The sequence below is a fragment of the Podarcis filfolensis genome (genome assembly GCF_964270895.1).
Source record: "Podarcis filfolensis genome assembly, chromosome: 5".
In the NCBI taxonomy this organism is placed as follows: Eukaryota; Metazoa; Chordata; class Lepidosauria; order Squamata; family Lacertidae; genus Podarcis; species Podarcis filfolensis.
The window spans coordinates 98,137,375-98,161,249 of record NC_139608.1 but is presented as its reverse complement, the minus strand read 5'-3'; the positions used below and the strand labels follow the sequence as shown (position 1 = coordinate 98,161,249).

The window sequence follows — 23,875 nt, the reverse complement described above, 5'->3', positions numbered from 1 at the left end:
GCCACCAGATGGTGACGGGCTCCTCTCAGGGACTCCGCCCTGCCCGCCTCGCCTACAAAGGATGGAATTAGTTTGGGCTGTTGGGAAAATAAGAGCCCTTGTGTGCTATCTCTGCTCTCCATCTCTGTTCCTGTCACAATCCTCCAAACATCTCAATCACCTTTACTTCATCCACCCAAGCCTATTTTAAGACTTCTGTTTATGTTTGCAGATCAAAACAAGAGACTGTTTCAGAGTCGTTAAGTGCAGTCACCCATTTCCTACCTCTGCTACAAAGTCCCACATCCTAAACATTATGGGTATTCCATAATATTACATTGGGATCCACAAAGCTTTGTATGATCCTGGAAATGTTGCACAGATGGTGGAAGAAATGAACGATAACAGTTATTTGAATAGCAGTCTGAAAGAACGCTAACTTTAGAGCCTAAAAAACAAAAGCAAAAAGAGCTTCCTGCAGCTTCAGTAGAGAACATTCACAGAGAAGTATCTATCTGCATAAATTTACATTTAACTCATTAATTCAATGAGCATAAGTTAATCATTCATGCCAAAGCCGGACAGTTAATTGGTTTATTTTCTTTTAAAAACACCTACAGCTATCCAGTTGAAATCCATGCGACAGAACTGTTTGAATTTAGATGAATGATGATGACGACCACTGGAGGAGTTGTAACTGCATTTATCACATTCCTTGCCAAGCATTTTATGTCCATTGCCATCTGTATAAGAATCACATATCTGGCGTTATTATTCCATAGTGCTCAACAACTGTAACAAAGACCCTCGGTAGTCTAAAATTATACCACAAAAGTCTGGTTTAAAATGCTTGCAAATGTTGTCATAAAACCCCCAGGTCCCAGGTAGGGCATCTCTGCCATGTGCTGCCACAATGGAATGAACACACAGATGTGCTTTGTGCATTGGAATCAATGCAGCTGGAAGAATTCCCTTCTCTGTATGTGGATTGAAGATTAGATTAGGATATAATAGTGATAGAGGAATGTGTGTGTGTGTTTTATTATTGTTATCATTATTACTAATTTATTTCCTCCATCTCTCTCTCTCTCTCTCTCTCTCTCTCTCTCTCTCCTTCTCCTCTTATATTTTTTCCTTTCTCGCTATGTAGTCTTTTTTTCAGTATTTCTCTTTAGACTACTTTGGTTTTAACTGTGTCATATGTTGAAAACTTTTAATAAAATGATTTTTTTAAAAAAAGAAATCAATGCAGCTTTCCCCTTAAGCATGTACTCAATATGTGCATAATGATAGTTGCACTATCTGGCCACAGGTTAAGTTCCGGATATGTCATTGAGGAAAATTTCAGTATATGATTAGCCCTCCTGTTGTACTTCATGCCATAAGTGCACATTCCTTCTTTACATTTGTTTATAGCACACATTCCCAATAAACAAAGGACGGAATCCTAAAGGGGCGTGTGTTTCAACTGAAATCAAAAGGACATATATATGTTTTCTTCTCGATATGAGTTTAATGCCTTGTTAATTAATTAATAACTGGTTGATAGTATAAACTTTCCGTATAAACTTTATTGAACATTTTAAAAACACTTACCAAACTCAGAGTGTCTTCCAAGACATATATGTGCATACTGGGGCTTGTACTTGCATGCAGGCATCCACATGGCATCAACTTTGAAAATCTTTTACATTATGAATTCAGTTCACATCCACAGCATAAGTGGCAACCACTTATCATTTATTGTTAATAAATGATATAAATCAAGACCATACTGAGTCAAACCCATGTTTCTTTGTTATTCCTCCGATCACCCTCTGATGGTGAATTAAGTGCTCCATAAGGGCTATATTCCACAAATATTGGGTCCAGGTTTCTGTGGTGGGAGGGGTTTTTCCCCCAGTTGGAAGCAGCTATTTGTCTTACTGCTGTCATAAGAAAAAGGACTAACTCTTTATGCTTGACATTTGAATTAATATCATTTTCCATTGACAGCAGAGCTAACAGGGTTCAGGTACAAGATGTTGCCCCGTAATGGCAAACAGTCTAGAAATCTTTAACTGGTGGACACTCCCACCACATGTGGAGGAAAGCACCGTTAAGCTCCCATCCTCTCCAGCATAAAGCTGAGAGAGTGCCATTAACTCTGGGAAGGTGTAGGGATGCCCCATGCCATCTCACCTTTAGAGGCTTCCTGAAGTTTAGCCAAAATGATATGAAGTGGGGTTTAGAACATAAAGAGCTCCATTTGTGTTCATCAGTTAATTGACCTAAGTCCTACACTTCTCTAAAATTCTACCCATTGCCCATTAGTAGGGCCAATGGTGCTTTATAAAGTAAAGAAGCTTAACCTTTAAGCTCTATATTAGATGTCAGGAGCTGGAGTTAGGATTAGGTCAGCAATAAAAAACACCAGTGTCAGTGAAGTTAACTTTTTATTCAAAACAACCAAAACAGTGCAGGCCTCGTGATCACAGCAACTCTTCTTAGAAGGTCTTGCTCCAATGAGGCAGCTGTGAGGACTGAAGGTCCCCCTTCCCTCTGCTCCCTAATACTCCTCCTCCCCTGGATCCTTCCCAAGCAACCTCAGGCTCCTTCATCTAGTCTCATGTTGTTCTGCCCTCTTCATTCCTCTTCGTGTTTGGGGAGACCAGTGGGGAGGGGACCCAGTCACAGCAGGAGGAGAAGACTCCCTGGCTTCTTCAGCAGCCTGCCTCATTTCTGTCTCCTGGCCTCCCGCCTCTCCTGCCTCTGATTCTGGGCTGCTCTCTGCCCCAGACTCTTCCTGCTCACTAAACCCTGTTGTGTCTTCAGCTTCTGACACCTCCTCCTCCTTATCTGCCCTCTCTTCTCCCTCTGACCACTCATTGTCATCCCACCACCAATCCTCTGGCTCTGAGCCTTCTTCCCCTGGGGGTTCTCTTGGGGTTCCCTAGCTGGTGCCTTCCACCACTCCTCTGCATCCAGCCAGTCCTTGACATTAGATCTAATTCCTAAGGATTCAAGCATCATTAGGGATTGAAGCCCTTTGTTTTTATGAAAAAGGGAATGAAAAAGGGGGTTGGACTCGATGGCCCTTGTGGTCTCTTCCAACTCTATGATTCTATGATTCTATGATTCTATGATTCTATGACCAAACAAACAAATCTGGCATATTTGAATTCAATTAGTTCTAATATTCTCAAGTTGTTTCTTTCGATTTTCCTCCGTAATTGGACGTCCTCTTGCGAGAATGTCCTGCATCCTGAATATTCCTGTTCCTGACCTTTGTTTATATACTTGTCTGTATAGCAGAACCTCGGGTGCTCTGAAATGGGTGTAAGAAGGGAGATTCCAGGTACCAGCCATGCTTCCCACAGTTCCCAAACTTGAAAGGAAACCAGTAAGAATGGGTTGCCTCTTCTGCCCCCACCCCAGCTCTAGAGAAGGGAACAGTGTGATTCAGCAAACTACCTGCCTGGGCACTGTCACCTCAGAAACCTAAGAATACTTCAGAGACCAGAAAATCCACTAATCTGTACAGACAACAAATCTGTACGCACATGGCAACAGTGTACAGATCTGTTGTCCTGGCAGCTTACAAACACAGTCATTTACTCCGCTCTGGAGAATTCATACTACAGTACTGCTACAGCCTGTTATGCATAAAGTCACAGTAACTGGAAGATTCTGTCTATAACTGATTGGAATTAAAGTCTGGACTGCCCGTGTGGTGCCCATGGGCACAGATATGCATGCAAAGGCCTTCCCTGACATCCACAGGGTCCCCTCCCTTCCCCGTTCTTGACTCTTGCTGAAATTAGATTTGAAGGGGGGAAAGAAATATATTTCAGCCAATAGAATGTCCCATCCCCCCTCTAATTGCAATGTGAGGGAGTAATTGGGAGGGTTGCAGGTGATGAGGGGGAAGTTCCTTTCCTCAGCCGTAACCCCTTAAAAAACACCCTCATGTCCCAATTACAATTCAAAGAAGCTTCTCAAAAGCCTAAGTGGAATGGAGACCAATTGATGACTTTGGTGGAGTCATTGCTGGGGAGAGAAGGAAATTGCCCCTTGAAAACCATATTCCGTTCACTTCAAAATGACTTTTTTGAGGGCACATGTGTGGCTGCAATATGTGTGCATGTGCTGCATGATTGTGGTGTATGTGTGGTACTCATAACAGTTTCTCGGGTTTGCAAATAGGACCATGAGCCCAGAAAAGCTAGTGACCTCTTCATTATAAAAATGAATAAGATCTCACCAGTTGTAAATGAATCAATATCATTTTTACTGGCCTTCTGTGACTTTTATATAATTTTGTGGGGCTTGGTTTTTTGGTTTGTTTATTGCACACTCCTACAAATTATCTAGCAATTCCTTCAAAGATAGTGTTTCCATTTGCCGCCATTATTTTATATCAAGCAACTATTGCTGTAATAATCACATATTAATTCTCTATCCTTAAGGGGTATTCTGTTGTCATATTTTAGGAGAAAAAACAGTGGGTCCAAATGTATTTTATAGTTCAGCATTTTTCCATTGCATTTTAAAATCTTCCTCCATAGCTTCTTTAGCTTCCCTGCCCTTCAGTAAAAACACTTTTAATTGTCTGACAATTCCAACCATTTGAAATGAAATTCTTGATCATATTTTACTTATAGATAGTAGAGTAACATTTCACCCCATTAACAGCTTTCAGCAATTTTATTCATCTTTAATGAAATGGAGTGGACTGTTCTCCCAAAGTGTCCTCATATTTGCCCCACAGGTCTACTGTCTCTCCCATCTTAGGTCCATTTTAAAATGCTTTGCCCCATCAAATTCACATTCATAGTGTTGCAATATTTTACAAGCTTTGGGTAGAACCTGCTTCTCATTAGATATAAATTCTCTCTAAAACTGGTCATATTTCTTAGCTGCATATCTGATCTCAAAAATTATTCAAATAATATGGAATCTGATAAAATTCAGACCAAGGAAGATTTATGCCTCCTAATTTGTGTTTGGTTTTACTGTTCAATCTATTGTTCTCATTTAAAATGGATATACCTAAACAGCCCCTTTCTCCTCATATTTTCATAAATCTGTACTACATTCTGAAAGTGAACAGAGACTTTCATAGACGGTCTTATTTTATGTCTGTCCCATAATGAAAGAAGGCTTGCTAGTATCTCTATTTTTTTACTTCTTTTCTACTGAAGTTCTGATATGTGTTTCTTGTAACTGACATTCTAGTGAATGTGGGTTTCTTACAGTTGTCATGATACTAGATTTTTACACTTCAGGAGGAAATGCCACCTTCTCCTCATTTATAACATAGAATATGTAAAAGTAAGACAAAACAACCAAATTGCTCTGCTTCTTCTGTGCAAAGCACAAGAAAGCTTGAACAAACAAAGGTTGCAGGATCATAAAGTTGGGATCATCTAGTCTTAGACTATGCAGCTGTCCCGTCAAACCTGCAACCTTGACGTTACCAGCCCCGTGCTCTAACCAACTGAGCTATCCAGCGTCTCTGGGTATCCATGCCCATGTCCTCAAGGACACAAAGGGGCCATGGAGATCAGCATATGGCGCTTATACGCATTAGCAGCAGTTTTAACTGTGTATAGAAATCCCTTGGAGGACCAGGCTTACCTCTCTGCTTTTCCCCAGGCAAACCCACTAAACTAAAGGCAAGTTGCCTCTCAACACTTCCAATAACTCTCTCCATTGCTCCAGATCTTCCTCCCCACCCCCACCCCAGCAGTCTATGCATTAGCAAACATAATAAAGGTCCACCATACATTGCCTGGAGAGACTTCTGGTGGTTTTCCCTTGCACTTCCCTTGCAGTGGGTTAGTTTTTCAGCTTCTGCAATATACTGGTTTCCTGTACCAATTGTCCACATTTAAATTTACAGGAGCTGAAAAATTTATGTAATGACCAGACATGATGCTACAACCCTGAACAATAAAAGGTAAAAGGTAAAGGGACCCCTGACCATTAGGTCCGGTCATGCCTGACTCTGGGGTTGCGGTGCTCATCTTACTTTACTGGCCGAGGGACCCGGCGTACAGCTTCCGGGTCATGTGGCCAGCATGACTAAGCCGCTTCTGGCGAACCAGAGCAGTGCACGGAAACGCCGTTTACCTTCCCACCTGAGTGGTACCTATTCATCTACTTGCACTTTGACATGCTTTTGAACTGCTAGGTTGGCAGGAGCAGGGACCGAGCAACGGGAGCTCACCCCGTCGCGGGGATTCGAACTGCCAACCTTCTGATCGGCAAGTCCTAGGCTCTGTGGTTTAACCCACAGCGCCACCCGCGTCCCTGGCCCATGAACAATACCAGACCTTTAAACAATATGCTAGCACTTCCCCCTACAAACACAGAGAGCAACAATAAATGGAAAGATTTACCCATATTCTGCCCCGTAACTCTTCAGACACTGTATATCTGAATGCTCCAGGACTGAATGCAAGAACACCCTCCCTGCACATACTGTAGAAAAGTAGCACACTATGGAGAAGCACATTGTAAGATTATTCTTTCTAATATGCCAGTTTTCCATGGGTGGATACTCCACCTACAAGTGGTACAATCCAGTGCTACAATCCAGTAAGAGCTGCATCACATGGAATAATAGAATTGTAGACTTGGAAGGAGCCACAAGGGTCATCCAGTCCAACCCCCTGCGATGCAGGAACCTTTTGCCCAATGTGGGTCTCAAACCCACAACCCTGAGATAAAGAGTCTCATGCTTTATTGACTGAGCTATTCAAGAATCTAGTGATACTGCAGCTTGGCTCTTGAGGAATCATTCCTAAGTTAGCAGAAGTACCATGGGAACGAGCTCCCTGTGGATTCTCCCCATGCTGCCCCAGCAAGGGGGCTGACAGTTTGGTGCCTTATGGGCTGCATCATCACGCAGTCAGGAAGAAGAGTAAAGTTTGGGAAACTATCATGGTATTCATATGACTACGGAATACAAATATTACCAGAGACGTGTGGAAGGTGGAACTGGAGAATCATTTCTAAGATACGGAATGACAAGGACTTGAGCACTCAGGGAATTTTCATCATTGCTGGAGAGGGCATATCAGACTAAATGCACCATTGCTCTAAGCCAGCTTGACATATTTGTTCTTATATAGACATGCAAGCACATGCATACCTATTCTGGAAAGAAACAGTACAGTAGGCACTTTATATGTAACAGCACTGCACTGCTTTTTTTGCAGATTGTTGCCATTTCACATGAGGGTGTTTATTGGTGTGTGAAGCAAGACTTTCAGCCCACCCAACTGAGTGCAAGTCTTCCATAATTTCATTTGCCTTCTGTGACGTTATCACATAAACTCACCTGACTGGGTAGTGCTATGATGTCATCGTGTTCACCACAGAATCTCTTACTCAATGAGATCTAAGGGTGGAAAAGCTCTTTTCAGGTTAAAAAATGGGGCCAAAGCAACTACTGATGTGGCAGAATACCTACAAGGAAGTGTTACATGAACATGAAATGGCAACAGTTTTTTGGGGGGAAAGTAGTGCAGTGCTGCTACATATAAAGTGCCTACTGTACTGTTTCTTTCCAGAATAGGTGTGCATGTGCTCCCAATGTGAATTGCACACCCCAAGAAATCAGTTGTGTATGATTAGATCAGGATCAATGGGGGGAGCAGAACCAGGCTATCTGCAACACAACTGGTCAGTTAGTTAAGTATTTTTATTTATTTATCTGATTTAGGGGGGCACCTGCCCCCCTGGCTATTCCCATGTCCTTGCCCCCAGTCTCCTCACTTCCTGGAGCAGGTTTCTTCCATCAGTTGTGTTCCACCGCAAGGAACTTGGAGCGAGCCACTGCAAACCAAGCAGGACTCTCTCTGCAGAGACCCGCCGCTTCCATTCCACATAGCCGCACCCTAAGTTCTGCTTCTTGGTCTTACTGGAGTGTGATGGAATGTTGAGAAGTGGGTTAGAAATATGCAGAAAGCTTTGAATAATTGCAGTTTCTAGGAGAGAGAGTGTGCTTGCATCTGGAATGACGCACCATTTTTTCCTCAACTCTGGGATAGCCTTGAGCAAACCAGTGTCACTGAGTTTCCCAGCTGTAAAGGGGGATTAAAGCAGTACTATTCTCATGAAGCAGGGAGAAAGAAATGCTGAACCGCCTGGTAGAACTGGAAGCTCTATATGAAAAACTACATTTCTTCTGGCTGAGTCAACAGTTCCCATTACCTTTTCTTTGAACTTTTTCAGCAGCATCAAAACAGGGGCCAAGCAGTAGAGTTTAGAAGACTGCTTGGGAAGCACAAAGTTCCAGCTCCCATCTGCAGAGCTGCCATGAGATCAGCCCTGTTAGATCAAATCACAGGCCTCTCTAGTTTTCCCACTGCAGAAGCTTCTAAGAAGGACATGAGCACCATAGCTCTCCCCCACTGCTGATTTCCAGCAACTAGTTTTCAGAGATATGGTGCCTCTGATCCTGGGGGGAGACTAAAGCTATCATGACTAGTAGCTTTATCCTCCATGAATTTTTCTAATCCCATTTCAAAGCCACCAGGGCTGGAGGCCAAATTCCCTAGTTTAGCAACGTGCTGTGTGAAGAAGTACTTCCTTTGGTCTGTCCTGAATCTGATACCACTCAACTTCCTTGGATGATCCTGGGTTGTAGCCTTAGGAAAGAGGGGTAAAACTTCCCCATGCCATCCACATGCACCATGATTGTGCCACACCACAGACACGCACCCCTTTTTCTAAACAGTTGTAACCTCCTCTCATAGGAGAGGTGCTCCAACCCATTAATAATTGTGCTCCTAGTTCTACACTATCTTTTATGAGGCACTGTGACCAAAACTGTACACAGTTGCACCATAGATTTGAAGAATGGTATTAATATACCCTGATTCCAGTGAGATGGAAATCTGAAACTTTGCTGTAATGTATCCTGTTTCAGGGCTCAATCACTTGTTTGTTTGTTGAAGCACACATTTTCAGTCTCACCATGGCATCTGGGTCAGTTGGGGTCCGGGGAGAACTTGGCAGGGAGTTGGACTCGATGGCCCTTGTGGTCTCTTCCAACTCTATGATTCTATGAACTCAATGAAAGTCTCTTTGGGCTCAAAGGGGGGATAGCCCCCCTGCCCTCCTAAAGCAGCAGTGTGGACCCCCCTTTTTATTAGCCCTGATGTGCAATGATGGTGGGAGGAATATCAGGCTCATTCATATCAGCAGTGCAGATAGTCAGCTTCCTATACCTCTATGGATTCTTTGCGTCCCATATGATGTTCTCCTCCAAATCTCTGCCTTCCCAACACATTCCTTTCCTGCCCCCCCTCCTCTTTCTCCTTTTTGGTATATCCCTGGTATAAGAAAACTGGGGTTGAGGGAGGGGAAAGTGTGGGAAAGCAGTGATTTGGAGGAGAATGCTGTATGGATAACAGAAAATTAATGGCGGTACAGGACTGTTATGCTGACAGTCCACATTAAAAGACAGTATGGATGAGTCCTGGAGCCAGCTCCTAAAGGCGAGGTCCCTTCACCCCCATAAAGTGTTTGAGGGGGCCACCCTCCCAAATGAATGGTCATTGCCATTCCAATTGTGCCATGTGATCAATTACGGGATGGGGCATATCTGCTCCCCATGGACATAGCCAGGATTTTTTTTGGGGGGGGGCAGAACCAACCTTCAGTTAAGTATTTTTTTTATTTATTTGCTTGTACACCCATGCTGTCCCCCTATATTTTATTCAAGTTGACACCCCGGATGAGTCCATTGTCAGCAGTGTCGCCCACCTGCCTCCCATGCTAAGCACTGCTCTCACCTCCTAAGGAAGGAAGGCGGGCAGAGAAGACAAAGAGAGAGACTTAGCAGAAGATCATGCCCCCAAGATGGTGACTCAGGTCTGGGCAACCACTCTCCATACAAACCCTTTCCAAATTTGGTCCCTGACAAGAATGGAGTGGCCATCACTCAACAGCCTGCTATCCCTGGCATCAGATCTTTCGTGCTTCTGGGTATACTCACACTCACTAAGAGAAGAAGTGGAGTAGACCCTCACAAATCCTTCCATCCCTTTCCTGCCATTGTGCAGGTGTTGAGCAAGGATTGCATGTATGTGTGTTGGGGGGGGCGTGTTTAGTGGGATCACTTTACTATACCACTTATTCTATGTACAGGAGAGCCAGAAGGTTGCATGATGTTATGATTTTTAAAGATTAGGAAGACAGAAACAGTTGTAAGGTGGCTGTAGGAATAGCAATCATAAATAGTAGACATTTTGGAAAGGGAGCATTTGCAGTTTCGATTATTTGTTAGCAAAATGCCCATGATTGTGACAAGGTGATTGTGAGGGAAGGACCTGTGTATATCAGGGAATGCTGAAATTACAGCAAGGGGCTCTTGTTGATGAAAGATGGAAGCTGAGTTTTGGCCTGAGGTCCTGGATAGCAAGAGCTAGAACAGATTATGCAACAAAAAAACATTGCAGACAAGCAGATACAAAAGTAAGAGGCATTACTAAAATTTGCTCAGGTTACCTAATTTAGAGGTTGTGGACTTCAGCTTTTCTCAGTGTAGAATTTGAATTGTCATGGTTTACAGCAGCCCTCGTTCTATTTCTATAGAAAATGGACTGAAGTGTGAACAGATGGACAGAAGGTGACGCTGGTACGTGCAGACTCCTGCCAAAATATGAATGGGCCATGCTAGATTTATGATGTGAACATTGTGTGTGTTGGGCCATTAGAATATATATTAATGAAGTAATGCCTTTATTAGGCCCAAGCAATAGCTAAGCACACACATTCACACATAGTCATTGAAGAAATACTATTCCAAGGTTTGAAGAAAAATAAGAGGATTTAAAGCAGCAGTTAATTTATCATAACCTTTTTGATTAATTTGAAAGGTGACCCCTGATTAATCAAGGAAGCAGGCTGTTATTTGTATAAAGCAAGTATTTTGACTGGCTCCCCCATATTGCACTCCAGAGCAGTGGGAAGGGAAGCAGCATTAAGTACTATCTATCAACAGTTAGGTAGGGCAACTGCTAAGGGTAAGCAGGTAAGCAGGCAGGCAGGCACACGCGCACACACACACACACACACACACACACACACAAAAGCTACATTCTACAAATCTGAACTTACAAAGGCTGGCTGCAGGAGGTCAGCTTTCTATTGCCATGCTGGGTCCCTCTTATTCTGTTAAGGTAATGCAGGGACCCCCCTGTATAAATGTGTGGGTTACGTTCTGGGTCACTGTGCACATTGGCCTGCCCAGCTCCATTCCTCCCCCCCCCCTTCTGGTGCCAAATGCAGCACACACGTGCATGGGCACACATGCATCAAACATGCAGCTTGAGAGTGGCCTGTAAATAGGGTTACACAATGTAGGCAATTGTTAATTAATTAATTAGATCAATAAATAACATCATGAGGAAATAAAAAGATGCTCTGATTAACTAGGCAGTGGATTTCTCAAACTATTTTTGAAATCCACAAACCATTTTAACACATACTTAAAAAAATGTGTAGGGATGTGTATGGAAGGTAGGAGAGGATATATCAGATATTATCCTTCGTTGCTCAAGTTTGTGAGTACAGCAGAGTGCATCCCTTTGCAGCAAGATAGGAAGCTGTTGATTCAGCTGGTTTCAGCCTTTTTTATGAAGCAACCAGGATGCCTTGGTGCAGCCAGGATTCTTCCTGGTATTTCCCCCCTTTTATCCCACTTAAAACAATAACAGTACAAAACAGTCTTCTAGAATAAAATAGAGTTTACTCAAAGTTCACATTCAGTGGCAATCTGGTGGCAGGCTTAGGTTGCAGTTACAGGTACATATTGCAGTTTAGATTAAAGTGAAGTCTGAACTATGGATGAGGTATGAGAGATCAGACTAGATTGCAGGAAGCAGAGGAAGAGGCAAGAGAGTAAGGGGGGGGCGACATCACTAGCCTTTTATGAGTTATGCCCATCTCTACCTGGCCGCATCCAGAGGGAAGCGGCTCCCACAGGTTTGACAGGAAGTCCTCCCTGTTGGCCCCACATCCTCTGAACGCCCGTTCTAGCAAACAGGAAATGTTGGACTTGGCTGCTCTTTCTGGATATCCCACAAAATGGTGCACAAATTAGGTGCCATCTTCAAAGTGCCCACTGCCTCCCACAAGCCTGCAAAGACTACTGTGACCTGCACATGCATTGCTTTGAAAGTTGATTTGTTAAGTTGATTTCCACCGGATACACATTTAATTGGTTAATTCATCTCTATAATAATTATGCTTTGTTGACTATGATTTATTTACTCTTGTGATGACCCTGAGAAAAATGGCCTCGTTAAGGTTCTAAAACCAAAGGAAGTCTTCACCCATCCTAAGTGTTTTTACTGATGGAATTTGCATATGAAAAATACGTAAATTTAATCAGTTTTTTAAAAGTCACTTCCCATGTATATAACTATGCTGTTCGATTGAATAACCCATTCCTATGTTCACTCCGTAGCAAGCCTCACCAAGCTCAATGTTAACAGGTAGGTCTGCTCCGGTTTGCAGGAATACACCGCCTTCCTTTAGGCGCCAGGCGAAAACGATCCTCTTCCACAACCTCTGGGCTGATTAACATCCTATATCATTTTAAATGAGTTTGTGGGAGGGGGAGTTTGTTCTTGCTCTTATTTTTTATTATGCATTTTGTGTATTTTTATGCTGTGAGCTCTTCGGATGAAGGGCGGTATACAAATTTAATAAATAAAATAAAAGCAGTGGGACTTCCTTCTACGGATCGGGATGCACGTTTGGGTTTTAATCGGATTACAGACCCAGGATTAGTTTTTAGCTTGCTTTTAATGTTACTATGTCTGCTGAAGAGGGCGTGTGTGTGTGTGTGTGTGTGTGTGTGTGTGTAATTTTGCCGAAGACAAATGCTTCGTTTGCAGACCCTATAATTATCTGTGAATCCCCCTCCCCTTTATTTTGTATGTGGAACTGGAGAGATGAGCGTTGGAAATGCAAAAGGCAGCAGAGGAGGTGTGCGCGCGAAGCGTGTGTGCGAGAGAGCGAGAGAGCGAGCGAGCGAGAGATCCTCCTACCTGCAGCTACAGATCGCAAGATACGTGGTGCTACCTGGAGAAGTCAGAACAAGTAGAAACGCATTGAACTTCCAGGCTGCGGCGAGGCAGTCGATCCCCAGCGACGCCTGCTCTCCTCTCCAGGAGACTCCCCTCGCGATCCTCGATGTGGTTGCTTTTTGCAATTAAAAAAAATGCAAAAGCCCTTCTCTCTGTCTTCCCCCTTTGTTGTTTTTTGGCCCCCATGGTTGCAGGGGGAGCCGATCGTTTGAACGCTGCCTTGGTGCCCCCCTGCCGGGTCTTTGGAGGAATCCCCCAAAGGCTTCCTGCTGCTGGGATTTAATCGGCAAAGATCCCTTTTGCGACCGCTCCGCTCTCTCGGCCCCCTCCCCCCGCACAATTTTATATTATATGGCTCACTCCATGCCCTCCTAGATCATGCACAGAAACTTCCGAAAGTGGATTTTCTACGTGTTTCTCTGCTTCGGAGTCATCTATGTCAAACTAGGGTGAGTACGAGACCGGGTTGCGTCGGGGGCGGCGGCGAGGGGGGTGTCGGGATCCGAGGAGAGGTTTCTGAAGTTGTGTGTCAACAATGCCACATATTGCATTTTGTTGGTTAAGTCATTGCCCTTCTTTGCACCGCTTCTGGAAACGGGTTGTTGCAAACTCGCAGGCAGGTTTTCGGGCACCAAATATGAGATCTCTGGAAGGGTGGCGGGACCTGGACGTCTGCTGCCTGTTCCAGCCCCGAGCTCGCCTTTAGAGAGAGAAAGGGCTTGTGAAGCCAAGCCGCGCGTCGGTCAGCTAAAAGAATTATCGATTTCTTCCTCCCTCCCACCAGTTTGGAGGCGCTGGTCATGTGAGCACAGCAATTTGCAAAACGTTGCTGCGTCGCGCACTGTCTGGTCTACGTGCCTGAGTCTGCAAAAAGGGACATTTTACATATTGTTGTTTCGTTTGTTAATTGGTGTAGGACAAAGAGGGATTGAATAACTGTGGTTTTGTTTTGTGTGTTTTTTTAAAAAAACAATAACCCAGCAACACATCCCTAGGTAGCTCAGGCTGCAATTCCAAGTACAGATTTACTTAGAAGTAAACGCCATTGCAATGAGAGGAACTTTCTTCAGAGTAAAGGTAGACACTGTGGGTGAGACCATAAAGAAGAAGCTTGCGTTTCCTTTGGAACTCGGCAAGACTTCCTTCTGAGTAAAGGTGCCCAGGATCGCTGCAGCCTCCTGAGCACGCTGACTGGGGAGGAAAGCCAGCAGCTGAACCCAGTGGGTCTCCCTTTCCGAGAACGCAGAGCTAGGGTCCAGCTGCCGAGGCTGCAGGCTCGCAGGGGTTAACTCCTGAGCAGCCGGCTGACCCGAAGCTCGGCTTCCTCCTTCGGAAACGTGCTTGGGAACCGCAGCCTAAGGTCGGGAGCCTATTCCGGAGTCGCTCCCGCGGAATCCGGAGCGGGTCCATCCTTCCCCAGAGAGAGCGGGGGCATAGGATCGCTGCTTCCCTGACGATCAGCAAGACTCACCTCCCCGTGAGCAGGATCCGGCTGCGCCCAGCGCCAGATCCCTGAGCCCATTTCCTGGGAAGCAATGTAAACTCGGAAGCGGAGAGGTGGGTGTGGGGAAGCTTCTGAGGGTGCGATCCTGTCTCCCTCCTCCCACAATTAAAATCCGTGGAAGGGATGTGTGTGTTTGCATTGGGGGGGGGTGTCAGCTCCCAGTTGCTAGCCGGGCCCCAGCGACCCTCCGAAGCATCCCTCGTCCCCGGGAGAGAGGGATCCGCCCCTGGCCGGCCGCGGGGAGGTCGGGGGCGGCGGAGGCGGCCCTCCCTCGACCCACTGCGCCAGGGTCGCTCTCTCGCCCTCCCCGAGGCGGGATCCGAGGCACCTGCTGGGCGCCTGGAGGGGGGCAGCGGGCTGCGGGGCAGAGCAGGGGGGCAGAGGCAGGGGCTTTCCTTCAGCAGACCAGGCCGGCCGGTCTGCTCGCCCTGCCTCCCTCCCTCCTGCCTGCCTGCCTGCCGCGAGTTGTATTTCCACATTCCTTTGCTCCAGCCGAGTTTCTACCTGTTGAACCGCACGTTAAAGATCCCTGCCTTTTATTCCGCCCCCCTCCTTTTGCATAGCTGCGGGATTATTCCTCTCCCCTCTTCTCTCTCTTTCTCTCTTTTACGGTCCAAAATGCACAGAGTGAGTGCGGAGCTGCAATCCTGACCCTTTGAAGCTTCACCTGCCAATGGGCCGGGCGAGGGGCGGGGGGCGCTTGTTGCGCGAAGGCGCAGTCGGGCTGGCAGACTGGAGCAGGTGCTTTAGGGAAGCCCAAGGCAGCTTTGCACCAACCCTGCAAGGCAGAATGGCACAATCAGGTGCGGTGCGGGGCCGGGCGTGTGGGCCCAGGGACTAGTCCTGCTAGCCAGGGATAATGGGAGTTGTAGTCCAACAACAGCTGAAGGCCCGAGTTTGAGAGGTCCTGGACTAGCCGTTTAGCCAGAGCCGCTTCAAGGCGGAGCCGGGATTCGAACCCGGAACCCCCTTCCCGACTGACAATCATCAGACCCTGCCATCCTATGAGCTGAGGGTGAAGTCTCGCTGTCGGGCTCTCTCCCGAGCACTAGCCCCTGCGATATAGGCCACCAAGTACATATTTCTCTTGCAGGACCTCGTTGAGCTGAGTAACGTTGCTTGGGGAGTCTGGGCTTGGAAGCTTGCAGCCCTGATCTTCTGCTCATTTATGCCACATTGAAGAGGGTTAAAGCAGGCATTGAACAGGGTTGAGGTCCTGTACACATTGAAGTAAATGTACAGGACCTGAACCCTGTGCACAGTTGCTGGAGTCGGGAAGGAGCCCTGCTTAACTCAGTGGCCTTTATTTGCTAGTAAATGTGGGTTTCAACTTGCCAGCGTACATAGGGCTGTAGCTATTTCTCGCCACGAGTAAGTTCAATGAGGCTTGCACCTAAGAATGTGTGTGCGGGACTGCAAAGAGGAACTGTGGCTTCTCTGAAAGTCTGTCACTTTCACACAGAGTTTTAGGAAGGGCTGAATCACAAAATGCCTCTGGTGATTTGATTTTGTGGAAGAATTCATGTTCAGACCATAGCCCTAGCAGAATGTGTGAACGCGTCCTGTGGAAACATCCCAGGCAGCTATAGGTTCCACCTATTATTTGGGAGGAGCCATTCCACATGTGCAGCACATCTGATGTTGCAGCCAACCAGTGCCCAACATGCACACAGGAACCAGTTTTTTTCATATTGGACAAAGGTCTTTCTGCCACCATGTCAAAGTGCACCTAATACAAGAGAGAATGAAGAAGATGGACTGAGCAGATGTTCCAGGCCCTCACACCAATTTAAGCCCAAGCCAAATAAGAACTTAAGGAGAGAGAGTCCAGGTGGACCTAGCTCATCATCCTGTTCTCCCACGGTGGTTAACCAGATACCTCACCTCAGAAAGCTCGCATGCAGGACACGAAGGCATCCGCCATCTGTCATTGAGGTTCCCCAGCAAATGGTATCCAAAGGCCTTCGAGCCTGAAGGCTTCCTTTTCCCATCATGACTAGTAGCCATTATGTGCCTATACTCCTTTGAGACCACCTAAGTCAGTGGCTGTCTTCACATTTTCTGGCTCTGGCAATGCATTCCATACCTGCATTAAATGCTGTCTATCCTGAATCTCCTGCTAATCAGTTTCATAGGATGACCTAAGTTCTAGTATTAGGAAAGAGGAAAAACGTCCCACACATCCTCTGTCACGTTTTGCTCTCAGTCACTGGTTTGTTTGTATTGAACGTAAGTTTCAACCAAAGGTCTCCGTGTCTTATGGGGTTCCTGCCACATCAGAACTATTGTGTTCCGCTCAGATAGCATTATGGGAGCAGTGGTGTCTAGAGCCCACACAACAGCTGATCCTGCCGTAAACTCTATAACACTGTTTAGCAGAAGCAAGTCACAATTATTTCAAATGGATGTACATCCAACCCTGCGCTGTGCTTACACTGGGAACGTTTCATACTTTGGAATAAATTTGAATGAGATAAATGGGATTAACTTCAGATGCATTAGACTATGTCGCTGATCTGATGAAAAGAGTTTTCCTGTGCATAAATGTGTTTCTCTTTAACTTTGCGTCTGTTCCTTGGTGCTGAAGGGACTAGTCCACACATTCACGAATATCCATTGTTCTGCACTTCCTGATACTGCTCTTGTGTATTTGTTTTTTAAGGAGATATGAAGGTCCTATATGGCATTATACCTGTGATAGACCACTCACACTTGCAAGTGAACCCCTCCCCCAATGATGCAGTCATTAAGTGATGAATATCTGTGAGCCAGCCCTGTTTCCAAATAAGATGCTGAGATGTTTAAGCACAGGGTTGCTTTTTCCCTCTGAAACTGTGTTATTGTTCTTTAGCAAAGTGCAGCATTTAACTGGTGTGCCCAGAGCTGATGGTGGTTAGTTTGTGTATTGTATAATCAAAGAGATGAAAGCGATTTCTGAACAGTTCAGGGCCAACTGCAAAAGTATGTTCTTGCAGTAACCAGATAAACTAACTCTTTCTTACTCATCTTCATCCTGCTGCATCTCACCACTTTCTTCCCAAGGCATCAGATACATTTATGTTGAAGTAGCCCCTTTGCCTAGGGATGCTACCAGCATCTCAAGGGTTCCAGGACTCTCTTCTTTTTGTTTTAGGGGGCTAAGGGACAGTTCACACATGTCTGCACATCTCAGGACTGGCCAGCCTTTGATGAATTGCAGCTGAATGTGAATGGATTCCCTTTTTTCGTTTTCTGAAAGTTTATATTTAGCATTTGCATGAGAATTCTCAAAATGCCTTACCAAATCTATGTCAATTATATGGGATGTAACATCACAGAAAGCAGTCAAATACAACATTTCCTGTTTGCCCAGAGTGAACACACAGGGAGATGTTACTCCAGCCAGGAGGACTTCCTGTGACACCTGGTCTGGAACATTCTCCCCCTGCGTGTGACCAGGTAGATGGGCGTGACCCTGGGAGACCCCATAAAAGGGCTGTTCATGCAGCCATCTTCCCTCTCCCTCTCTCTTGACGCTTCTCTTGATGCTGTTTCTTGATGCTTTTGCTGTCTGCTGGCTCTCAGTCAGCAGCACATGGGCTCAATCCCCATATGGGATAAACCCACACTCTCTTCTGTAGCTACAAGCTAAAGCTTGCCTTCAGGATCATACTGTGAAATGAATGTGAGTAAACTTCTTACTACTTTTAAGAGAAGACAGTTGTGTCTTTATTCTTTTTAAGAGGGAACAAAGGGTTTTTACCAGGAACAAATCCAATCTGGACAAGCCAGACTGGATTGCTTAACTCAAGAGATTCAAACGAATCTCCCAACTAGCTTCCTGCAATACACAGGGGAATGTGCTCTGCTACCAGCTCACTAGCGTGAATGAGGAAGAATAATATACAATCAATATATCCTCTCCTGGTATCAATATGATCAGTCATATTGCTGACACATTGGCACACAGCTGTAGCTTTCTATTTGGCTTCTATGTTGACATGTGTGTCCAGAGATCTGGATTTTCCAAGAATTACAAAGCCAGACAGCAAGGTCTCCCCCCTCACACCTCTGTTTTCTTCCGTTTCAGGGAGTTCATCCCAACTATTTACTGCAGCTGCTGCCTGCAAGTAGTTGCTCTTATTGAATCCAGATAGAGTTTCATGGGGTGGGATGAGTCTCTTGAACTCAGGGGATGTGGGTTCAAACCCGACATTGGGCAAAAGAGTCCTACATTGCAGGTGCTTGGACCATATGACCCTCATGGTCCCTTCAAACTTTACAGTTCTATGATTCTATGATTGCAGATGATGACTTACCCAACATATATGTGTGCATGTGATACAACCATTTGACAAGGGTGCTCTTCTGTATTGTTCTGTCAAGCAGAGAAGAAATGTATTTACTACATGTTTGCATCTTATCTGAACTACTGACTGGATGGCAAATTTTTCTCCAGCATTTAGAAGGAGGATACAGAGGACCATTGCACTGAAATCTGAACCTTAATGTGAATCACACAGACTTAGCTCTCAAACATGTGAACTAATAGCACTGAAACATGTGCAAGACTCATTTTTTCTCACTACAACTTGTTCTCATGTATCTGTAATTGGAGGAAGGAGGGGAGGAGAGTCTGGTGCTCAGAGAGTAAAGAATGTCATGAGCCCAGGCAGCTACCTAGTGGGATTTCCATCATTTAAGCGGAAAATTGAGCCATAGGCAGTGCAGAGGTCACTGTAGGTGAGGGAGATACATGGGAGAGGCATGCAAGGAGAATATGCTGCACTAAAGAAGAGCATAGATCAATAATAATAAAAAAATATAGAGGGTCACACCACACCCAAACAGGTGACAATTGGAAAATTGGTCCAAACTAGCAAGCACAACACTTGATTGATTATTGGAATCTGAATGTGTGAACTGTATCCACTGATAAGCATGAAGTTTGAGGTGAATAAAAAGTTATCTCTGTGAAGTTTAATTCACGTATTCATCAGTCAGTCTTATAGTAACCTGAGCATGCAATGTGTAAACTAGTCCTTGATTTATTTGACTGCAACATCGTGGTGACTTGCAAGTGTGAAAAAAGGCCCACATGGCTTCCAAGAAAATGGTTTTTCAAAAAGCCAATTCAGTACAGTGCTCTCTGCTACCTTGTCCTGGTGCAGTCACCTTTTAAAGGAAAAATCAAGTGATGCACCTGAATCTGCCCTTGGCCTCTTTTTGCTAAATGGAGAACTGGCAGCGATGCTGGCAGGTGATAAAAGCTTTCTCCCTGGATTTATATGTGCAGTGCAAATTGACACGTGCACAGCATTACCTGATGTGCATCACTTAAGGATCAAGCTTGTGTGAATCAGCCAAGAGCTGCAGTCATTCCCGAGGAAGTGTATTGTGCGACACGCACGCAGCCTGGCTTGGCATATTTGAAATCACACTGTGGGAAGCGGATTCCAGAGGGAGCAGGGAAGGCGACGGGGCAGCTTTAGAAAGCAGGAGGCAGCCGCTGCAGAAACTATACTGGCGAGTTGGGAAGAACAGTTTGCGAGTCAGAGAAAAATCTCTCCTAGCTTCGTTCCTTGCCCATGTTGTAATCCCTCGTTTTGGGTTGGGGAGCAAACGAGGAAAGCGGGGCACGCGGCAGTCTAGAGAAAGGAGAGCAGGCTGCTTTGTGTCGTCCTCCTTGCAAAGGACACAGGTGAGACTGAGAGGGCGATTTAGGGCCCCAGACAGGTGAATACTGATGAATGATGAGCTCCTCTTTAGTCTGCAACTGCAAATGTACGGTAATAAAAAATAATAACCAGAAAAGAGAGAGAGAGAGAGAGAGAGAGAGAGAGAGAGCGCACTAGATCCTTCAGCAAGCCCAGGAGAGAGATGAAGATCCTTCACTTTCCCTAAACAATAGCGGGTGTAATTGACTCGGGCTGCTTGGAGGCTAGACTGGGGGGAGAGGCAATTATTCCCTCTTTCATCGAGCCTTGGAAAGACCAATTCTCCCCACCCCCGTGAAATCATATCCTTCTGAATGCAGTGATACCTCTTCTTCTTTCTTTCCTTCTCTCTCTCTCTCTCTCTCTCTCTCTCTCTCCCTCCCTCTACCAGTTTTTTTCCCTGTACAAAAAAAGGAGAGGGAGAAATGATAATGCAGCAGCCTGGCTTTCAAATCTCTCTCTCTTCTCCATCCTCCTGTTTATTCCACACTCCACCCCCACCTCTATCTTTGATTTGCAGAATGAAGTGTGTGTTTTAGGTATGGGTGAGTTTTGTATTTTGGCCATATTTTGGGTCCATATTTTTGGACTTGATGAAGATAGCGTTCAATCTCGACCTTCAGCTGTGGTGGAGAACACCAGCAAAATAACAAGGTTAGGGATGAATGAATTCAAGATCTCTCCTATCATCATCTTTATTTCATTAACTGATATTATTATTATTATTATTATTATTATTATTATTATTATTATATTACACATAGTGAACAATTCCATCAAGGTGCAAAATAGGCCAACGCCATGAAGAAATTACAATCTAAATGGTATTGGAAGAGGTAAGGGAAAGGAGAAGTCAGAGTAGTGGAGAAAAGTCGTTGCCCCTTCCTAAACTCAGTTTTATGGAAAAGGTAGCTTTTAAGGAGGGATTCTTTGCTGGTCTTTAGCACCCCTAAAGTACTCCACCACACTGCCTCCGTTTTCCTTACAGCAACTCTGAAAGGTTGGTCAATATTAGCTCCATATTGCGATGGTGGTTTCTATGCACCTTCCCGGCTCCAGCCCCCGGTGGCGCAACCCGAGCCTCTCATCGTTTACTCGAGAGTAAATCCTCGTGGATCTTGGGTCGCGGGTCAGAGAGCCTTACTTCCCAGTGACTTCAGGCTCCGAATCCTTCGCTTGAACCCAGTCATATTTCCCACAAATAAGAATACAAATCGCGCTGTTAAACCCGCTCTATTAAACACTCCATTTCCTGGGTCAGCCTGTTGGCTTCGGAGGAGGAAAGTTAGATTCAGAACGATACAAAACCAGTTTCAGGCTCGGCGCTTCCGGTCTCCTTCCTCTGTCTCTCTTTGCCCACCGCCCTTGCGATGCTCAGATTGTCATCTCCCTGGAAAGGGGGAGTGGTTGTTTTTGTTTGTTACTATGGTATGTATTTTCGATGTTTTTTATATTGCAAACTTCCCTGTGATCTTCGAATGAATGGCGGTATAGAAATTTTTAATAAAATAATAACAATAACAATAACAACAATATAGTGGGTTCAAGTCGGCTTGCAAGGCCATTCCCTCCAAAGCCCCCCAGGGGCCAGGGCAGGAGGGAGGCAAGGTTAAACCCTGCCTTGGCTGCGTGACCTATTCTTAGGAGGGAAGGGGGCGTGTGGCCGAACTGAGCAGGATTTACTCCCTGCTCATCATCTGATGAACAAGAGCTAAATCCAGCCCCAGGAGGAGTATAGATACCCCCCACGCTTTTTAGAAATAGAATAGAAATAATAATAATAGTAATAATAATAGAATAGTAATAGTAATAGTAGTAATAGTAATAGTAATAGTAATAATAAAAGGTTTCTGCTGCGGCTTCCCTCTCCATTAAAATGCTCCCGCTAGGAGCTGAATGAAAGTGACCCTGGGCTTCAGACAGTAGTTAGCCCGGCGGTCTTCCTGCCCAAACTCCAGCTTTGGCGGGGTGATGTCCCGAATGGAAGACCACGATCTTCAGCGCAGGGACAGATCCGGAGTGTATAAGATACTGACAGGTAGCCGTGTGTGTGTATAAGAGAATATAGCGCTCTCTGTCTCCCTCGCTCTCTCTGAGAGAGAACTATATTCAGTCCTACACACACAAACACACACGGTTTTCTGTCATATGAACTCTAGATATTTCATAGCGCTCTCTCTCTCTCTGTGTGTGTGTGTGTGTGTGTGAGAGAGAGAGAGAGAGAGAGAGAGAGAGAGAGAGAGAGAGAGAGAGGGAGGCAGTAAAAACTCTGATTTCCCATTGGCTGCTGCATCCCCAGGGTACTCCTTTCCGGAATCCCTGAATAGCACTGTGAACAACAATCCGGAGTGAAACACGTCACTATTCGGTTCTGAATGGGAAGGGAGCGATGGTGAAGCAGACTTCGGAGCGAGGGACGAAGGACGCGTGGCCCGGGGCAGCTGGCTTGCCCGCCCTGCTCTTTACTCCAGACCGACTGACTCCAGATACAAGAGACGCGCGTCCTTCTGCCCTGGGAATAATTTACACAGGTTAAAATACTGCAGTCCTAGAGACAGGATAAACCAAATGCGCTGGGCTGGGGAGGGGGAGGCGCCCCTTTTTGTTATTCTTTCGCCCCCCTGCTCCACGCCTGGCCCGCCTTGGTGGGAAGGGGGTAAATCACAAGGTGCAGCATTTAAAGGGAGCAGCGCCTTACAATCCACCCACGAAATTGTATCTCCTCTTTTCCATCGCAGCACTCAACAGATCTCAACAGTTTTCAACAGCGGCGCTTCACCTTTCAGGCTTACACTGCCCATACAGGAGTATAGTCCCTACTCAGGGATTTCTCCCAGGCAAGTTAGTCTAGAATGACAGCCTTACGATACAGGCTTATAAATATTACTAGGCAGATCAATGCAGGTTATTATTATCGTTATTATTATTATTATTATTATTATTATTACTTTAAAAAGACTTACACCCACCCACACCCACAGGAGCCACCTGAGGTTTTCTTTCTAAAATGGATTTCGTTGCGTTCCCTTGCACACATTCAGGGCTATGCTAAAATAGTAACAAAACGCAGAATGTAAGCTTGCTTTCGGAAGGTGACGCAAGAACATATTTTTGAACATTGCTCTGGGAATCTGTTGAGGGCCGAGGCTCGGTCTCCGGATACCCTTGTCCATCAAACAGGACAAAACTTCCAGCCGGCTTCGCCTGGGAGCGCAGCTCCAGATCTCGTGAGGATCCCATATGTACAAATCTGTTCGCTCGTCTTAACGGTATCAGCTCATCGCACCAGCATGTCAGATACACGCTCCCTCTGCCGCTGTCATTTCTGTGGAAACGAGACTTTCACTTTCTAATAATAAAGGACTGCCACGAAATCGGTCTCTCTCATTGTCAAGTCTTTGAAGAGAATTCTGCCGCTAAAACAGGACACTTCAACTTACCGCATGTCTGCTGTCATAAAATCGAAGTGTTCCCGACATTTGTTTTTCTCTTTAAAGAAAGCAACAGATCAGTGATTTGGTGTGATCTGGTCTAAGTGTGTGCGCGTGTGGGAGGAGGAGAGTCTGTTCCTCTTCCTAAATTCTTATTCAATTGAAAGTCCCATT

General features: G+C 45.4%; 1 protein-coding gene across 1 annotated transcript in view; it reads left to right on the top strand.

Annotated features, from left to right (window-relative positions):
* Positions 1-11,701: 11,701 nt before the first annotated feature.
* WNT7B (Wnt family member 7B) overlaps positions 11,702-23,875 on the top strand; it is a 123,850-nt gene continuing 111,676 nt past the window's right edge. Inside the window, exon 1 of the mRNA XM_083615957.1 lies at positions 11,702-13,519. Coding sequence (XP_083472083.1) covers positions 13,449-13,519 — 71 coding nt within the window. The 5' untranslated portion in view covers positions 11,702-13,448. The remainder of the gene's footprint in view (positions 13,520-23,875) is intronic.